General features: G+C 31.7%; 1 protein-coding gene across 2 annotated transcripts; it reads right to left on the reverse strand.

Annotated features, from left to right (window-relative positions):
• Positions 1 to 263: 263 nt before the first annotated feature.
• Positions 264 to 6,211, reverse strand: LOC107839080 (26S proteasome non-ATPase regulatory subunit 6 homolog). Of its 2 annotated transcripts, XM_016682429.2 has the most exons (8): positions 5,783 to 6,211; positions 5,574 to 5,688; positions 4,828 to 4,918; positions 4,575 to 4,720; positions 4,260 to 4,479; positions 4,015 to 4,123; positions 732 to 900; positions 264 to 627 (listed from the first exon to the last, which is right to left on the reverse strand). In XM_016682429.2, exons 1-8 carry the CDS (start codon positions 5,916 to 5,918, stop codon positions 453 to 455), a joined length of 1,161 nt encoding a protein of 386 aa, XP_016537915.2. In that variant the 5' UTR covers positions 5,919 to 6,211; the 3' UTR covers positions 264 to 452. The 2 variants fall into 2 exon arrangements, with proteins under 2 accessions (XP_016537915.2, XP_047251758.1); XM_047395802.1 differs by lacking the exons at positions 264 to 627; positions 732 to 900 and adding an exon at positions 2,796 to 2,953 and having other exon boundaries at positions 5,783 to 6,120.
• Positions 6,212 to 7,095: the final 884 nt, after the last annotated feature.

Here is a 7,095-nt window from a genome sequence, read left to right on the forward strand (position 1 = left end):
TATGATGAAAAGAGTGTAATATGGGTATGTGTCGTGAAGGGCAATTCGACTTGGATATCGAGATGATTGATTCCGTTCAGAAAAAACACCGAGATACTATTTTATCCACAGATCGTTTTACTTTAATAAGAGAATACGTGTTTGTGTTTGAAAATTAATATGATTCTAACATGTCTGATTTCCTATCAAAGACTGCAAAACACCTATCCTTAAAGTATATGACAAAAAGGTAAGTAGAAGAAAAGCTACCTTGGACGCAAGTGTGCACTCGAAAAGATTTATGATACTTGGGAGGGCTCTTTTAAGGTGCATGGCTGCTTTGAAACACTTCAATCCAGGCACAGAAAATCTCTTGATTTCAAAAAATTACTAAATGGTACTCCTAGAGCTCAAAATGAAAAGGTAAAAGTACATGCCACCAAAGATTTTCAGAGTTGAATGGTTTAACGGCTTCAGAGATCAATGACACGAGAAAGCTTTTGAATGCGGTTCAACAAGAAGTCCCCTTGCTTGATCGTTGCCTGATAAAGAGCATTCCTTGCATCAGGACGATTAGTTTCCAATACTCCTGCTACTTTATCAATCTTGCAATGCAACTTCCCAGCTGCAATGAACCGAGATAGTTCCCTGAATTGAAACAGAAATGTATTGTTACACAATCTATAGTGAATACAAATGTTCTACAGTCAATCTACGATCTATTATATAGCTAAGCATGAAATAGCACTCACAAGTCGATGAAATCCTCAGACACCCCAAAAACCTTGGCCATGGCCTCAATAGTAACACTCTTGTAGGACTCCAGGAACTGGGAGTACACAACTGTTCTGACCTCCCTCATATAATATCTGAAGTGTGGTTGCAAGTAGCGATCCAATTTAATATGCTCCGTCAAGCCGGCTGAAACCACCATTAAGGTAAAAGTCAACCATTTTTCAACTGATATATCATTCACGGCCCACATGGCAATGACCGCAGCTATCAGCATATAGGTGAATCACAGATCATGATTATATAACAGATATAGCATGTCTACCTCTCTTGTAACTCAATACTTAAGATCATATTTTAACACCACTCAACGCACATTGATAGCTGTCAATTTTTCTTTTATGCAAGTGTCGACAACTGGTCTCTCGACTGCCCTCATCTCCACCAGTACAACAACAACATACCCAGTGTATTCCAACATAGTGGGGTCTCTTATCTCCAAGAGTGAGTTCAATAATTCAGGAGAATTCAACCTAAGAAGCGAGCTGACTAAGCAACCTAGGAAGAATTTGCAATGAGAATCACAAGCTCCTGAGTTCAATAATTCAGGAGAATTCAACCTAACAAGCGAGCTGACTAAGCAACCTAGGAAGAATTTGCAAAAAAAACCACACCCCCCCCCCCCCCCCGCGTCAAACTAAACAAAGATGAACTTTTGGTGGAAGGTTCTTAGACAAGCCACCATACATTTATAATCTATATCTATAATATATTAAAAGTGTGAAGACCCTTAGAAAAGTAATTTGAATTTTTTGCCCTTCATTAAAAGTCTCCTTTTTAGACAAAATAGTATTTTTGCTATTTTTCTATTATTTTAGTGATATTAAATATAGACCATAATTTTACAAAAAAAAAAAAAAAAAAAAAACCTTTTCTAATAAAAATAGGATGCTTTTTTCAGTATGCAAATAAAATTTGGTACAAATCTTTCCTACATTAAATAAAGAGAAGATTTTTGTTATTATGGTTAATTTTTTAAATTTATGATAAATTTTTTTTTTTGGGGGATGTTTTTTCGTGCTCCATTGGGTAGTCCAAAAAAAAGGCCACAAAATTCTTTTCACTCAGTACCATAATTAGGCAATTTTTAAAAAATTGTACTAAACAGTTCAACTACTAATTTTTAATATTATATTGCAAAACTGTCATATAATTACTTTCCTTATATTTAGGACTTTAAATCAATCAAAACTCTATTTAAAATTAGCCATTTAATTGCCTTCCTTTTAAATTTAGAACTTTAAACAAAGTTTAGAATTACACCTAACTATTTAACTTGCCTACGACTAAATTTTTTTTTCATCTTCAGCAGACAACATTTTTTCTTAAACTTGTAAGTTAATAAATATTTACCTATACATAAGTTATTATTTTGTTGGATGTATACTACTATTCTTGACTTTATAAGTTTACTAATCAGGAATTCAACAGATTTAGTTGTCATGCATCTTGATTAACTCAATTTAACTGCAAAGAAACATCATAAACATGTTTTATTGATTAGGTGTGAAGATGATGCCACAAAGAATATTTACCATCTTAACATCTTTATTTAAATGTTTACAATTTTAACATTTTATTCAACGCATCTATTTTATTTCAAAAAAACATGATGTTCTAGAAATTAAAAGATCTTATTCATTCCACCACAAATCTTAATGTTTGATATGTCTATTCAGGTTCAATTATGCTCGCTGAAGCTCCATCCTCAAAAGGACAATAGACATGGCTGAGTAATATGGTGAAGAAAGATTCATAAAGTTGTAGTTGGTTTTAGCCCAAGCAAGGACAATAAATTCTTTCGTTTAACAATATTGAGAAGTTGATGAACGAGCTTTGGTGGTTGATGACCCAACTTATCCATTAACTTAATTATTTTAATATATTTAAATGTAATTCAACACACTCATTATTTCACACTTAGCGCTAATTACAAGATACGAAAATATGTCGGCCACAGCGAGAAGGCTCTTTTTACAAGCTGTGACAAATCAATCGATATCAATGACAATCGATGAGAGTAGCTTTGGTTTTCAGTTCTATTCAAGTGAGGTAAAATATTGAATTATAAAATAAATTTGAAGCAGTAAATGGGTTAAAACAGATACATACACATGTAAAGAGATGTTGATTAGAAAGAAGGTATTTGTGGACTTGTCATGGATGCTTCTTATCCCACTACCTAAAAGAAAATTTTGTCATTAATTAGCTATTTTTAAGTATTTGTTGGTCTTGAATAATGTTTATATGTCAATAGGTTAAGGATTTGAAGTAGACTTGGTGAAATTAAAAAGTATTAGAAAGAGGATGATGGGTAGGAAGAAATGCACAAAAAAAAAAGTTTTTTCAGTAAAGTGATGATGAAAAATTAATTCATTTTTAATACAGAGTGAATTGGTTATAGATGATAATAAACAATAAGTATGAATAAAAGTAGTAATCGTTTACTAAAAGGTATCAGTTAAATAATTAATCCTTAAAAAATTAAAAAAAAATTGTGAGATGTCGTGGTGACGACACTTGAATGAGCCAGCCAAAATATCAGATGCACATCTTATACAATGGATCTATAAATTTTATCTTACGTAATAACAAGGCTTTGATTTGTATGCATGTAATTTTCTTCTTTAACATTAAATACACATGCAACGCACGTATCCTAAACTAGTATTCAAAAAGCAAAGAACACTAAAAAGACAATTCAAATCTGTAACTCTATTTGAAGTAAAATACGATGTAATACATGATATATTAACATTATTTTCTTTTGATAGTGGATATATGATATATCGACAATCTTCCCATCATGATATAAATCAGGTGCAGAAACAGCATCTTTTTTGTTCTTTTGATATGTGCCAGAACATTCTTTTGGTCTTATCAAGCTTATAATACTCACACGACAAATAAAGAACATTAGACCCCAGACCTCCTTGCAGACATTAGAAAGACATGAAGAGAGAAATTAGGTGTCTATACAACAGTTGTCCAACCTATTTCACTATCAAGGTACTCCAAAACGAAAACACAATTCCATCTGAGGATTAAAACTTCCAAAAGGATTATGAATAGTCAAGACCTTGCAAACACTACTATTATCTGTCAAAGTCGCCAGAAAATGCATCAGGGATCCATCGCAGTTTTAAAGGACATATCTACATTACCTTTCGGATATAGATATTCACAAACTACAAATGCACACTTAACATACGAAAAGCAAAAATAAACAATGGAAAAGCTTACCAAATGAGGAGAAAAATGACTTGTACTGACACTCATATAATGAGTTCATAAACTCGGACAGATATGGAATCTTTCCAATTACTGTCAAGATCTCTGGTGCATCCACTACCTGCAACATATATGCCACCAAAATGAAATTATTATTCACGGTAACATCCAGGATATTCCAAGAGAACGCAAGTTTCAAAGTATACAAATTCCCATCCTACCAAACAGAGATATGAGAGGGAGTAAAAAGTGAATACCTTCTGTTTCAAGGAAACCCGATCCAAGGTAATGATGCTCGTAAGCACCGTATAAAATATGAAAGTATCATAAGGAAAAAGCTCATATGTGGTAAAAGTTGATATAGAATCTAGGAAAAGATCTGCTGCTTTCTTGAAGTTACGAGTGGACATGCAGAACAGCCCTTCATACACCTTCAACCTGTTCTTTCTCTCCCAGTCACCCCCCACTTCAAATAATCTGTCAGACAAACACTGGGAGTTAGCTTAATAACAAGAAAAGGCATTTATAACATCATTATGATAGCATCGGAACTGCTTGTAAGACACTCCTACTTCTTTGCCTTGTCGATGCTTTTAGAGATGAGGTCAAAATCCAAGTCAAATAATCCCATCTGCAAGGTGTAGAACACCAAGTCCATCTTTTGCCCAACTGCAACAGTTTTGCTCTCGGTCACCTTGAGTTGTTCAAGTGCTTTCTCCTGAATTTTAATCAAATGAGCTTGATTGAGATTTGCCCCGTGGAACAAGCTAACTCTGAGTAATTATATGAGTGAGAGACAGAGAGATATGTAGAGAGAGAGCCTGCCTTGTCACCAATCCGAACGTAGAACAATGATTTTGCCAAATGAGCTTCCCGAACTTCACTTTCACCTAAGTTTTCTTCTGCATCAGCAATCCTTGATAAATTTATCAAGTTAGATGTGTAATTTAAGTGTAAAAAACAATAAATCTCCATTTTATGCAAAAGAATCCAGAAAACTTTCTCTCACATTCCCTGTCTATGAATTAAAGGAAAAAAAATTGAAACAGCACAACCGGGTATGCTCCATCTGGCTCAAAACAGTACACAAGGTATTCATCCAAAAAATGCCACACAATGACCTTTTCAAAAAATGGAAACCACTAAGCAGTACACAAGGTACTCATCCATTACTTCCTCTCCACTATTGTAAAAATAAAGATTAATATGAACCATATATCAACTGTAAATAACAAATTTATTAGTATCAACATCCAAAGAATATGATTTCAAGCTTAATTCAAATTAACCACAAATTTCAAAAGTCCATGCCCAATGAAACTACATCATATAAATTGGGACGGAAAGAAAACAAATTTATGTCCAACTTTTTTTTTCCTCAATTTAGGTCCAACTTATAATTGGCTCCCTGTTAGTGTGTTCAAAAGGGTAACAATTTTCCAACATTTGACCCCAAAAATAAATAAATAAACCAATCAAAACAGACGAAAAGGGACTAAAATGCAGCAAAACAGCAGAGGAAAAAGATGCAATATCACAGATCACATAACATGCAGATATAAAGCACTCACTTGTCATCGAGTTTTTTGAGCTCATCACAATTTTTAGCACGCATAGAATCTAGAACCTTCTGATCCAAACTCAAAACCCCATTAGTAACTAGGGTTTCATACAACGGTACCATATCTGAAAAAACAAAACCCATTTACAAACAAATCAATACAAACCCACAAACAAAAAGTTCGATTTCAAGAAAAAAAAATCTATGAATTAGATGTACCATTGGAGAGTACAGCTTCCAATACTTCTTCACGGAGACGAACTTTGTCTAAGTCATTGACATCTGGATGTGTTAAACGGAATAGTTTGTGTGCCAGAACTAGCTGGGGTTGTTGTGTTCCTTCTTCAGAATCCATAGCTATTTTCTCCTTTGATGTTTTCTGGGATTTCACTGAGTCTCAGTTTCAGATTCTTTCCTTGTGAAAGGGGCATCAAGTTTTTTGCCTTTTTGGAGATGTATAAGGAGGAATTGACATGCCACCTTGAGATAAAATTCACAATTTTTTAGCGTAAGTTTTTAGCAAACAGCCAAACGTTAAAGCCTAAAATAATTGACATTTTAATAGCCAAATGTGTATTTTGAAACCTCTCTCCAGTGTCCACTAATTTAAAACTCACGTTCCAAAAAATCATCATCTCTCTTTTAACTTATCTGTTTTGGATTCCTTATTTCTATAAAAAAAAACAAAAAAAAAAACAAGCGTTTAATTTGAGAAAAAAATATTTTTTTTTAAAATAAAGGTATTTGATAAATTTGTAAAAGTATTTTAAAAAAAAAGCAGAAGCACAAAATTACTTTTTTCATGACTAAAATATCTCTATTACTTTCTCTCTCATATATATATCTTATCAGTATGATTAAAGTTTGATTTTAATATTTTATACTTCATATTTAGATTATAATTCTTTATTTTATTTATGATTTATATATTATTATTATTTTATTTTCACTCATTTTTTTTAAATAAATTTAAAAAAATCATTGACGATGATCCAAAGAATATATAACTTTTATTTTTTACTATTAATAATAACAAATGACAGATGAATTATGTTACAAGAATAAATGATATTTTGACAATACTTGTAAATGTTTCTAGAATATTTAATTTTAAATAAATAATTTATGAAAAGTGACATATTTGTTATCATGTAGTTTACATGTATAAAGAAGGAGATGAACCTTCTGGTATACCTTTAGAAATACAAGACAGATCTTCTACTAGTATGGAGATATTGCATAGTAAAATTAGGGATGAAATCATTGAGAATTTTGTGATTTATGAAGGACTAATTATTTTTGTCGTTAATTTTTTCATAAATAATGATTTAATTAATGAAATAATCTTTATATTTATTTTTGTTTGATATTTTAAAGTGATATTTAAATTATTTAAGTAATATAGCATTATTAATAGTTTTAATGTATTTATGTATATAAATATTGATTAAAAATTTTGGAGTACGTGCTTTTCAATTAAATAAAAATAAAATTTTAGTTAAAAATATTATAATAGATATTTATAATAAATC

This window comes from Capsicum annuum, chromosome 8 (assembly GCF_002878395.1).
Source record: "Capsicum annuum cultivar UCD-10X-F1 chromosome 8, UCD10Xv1.1, whole genome shotgun sequence".
NCBI classification, from domain to species: Eukaryota; Viridiplantae; Streptophyta; class Magnoliopsida; order Solanales; family Solanaceae; genus Capsicum; species Capsicum annuum.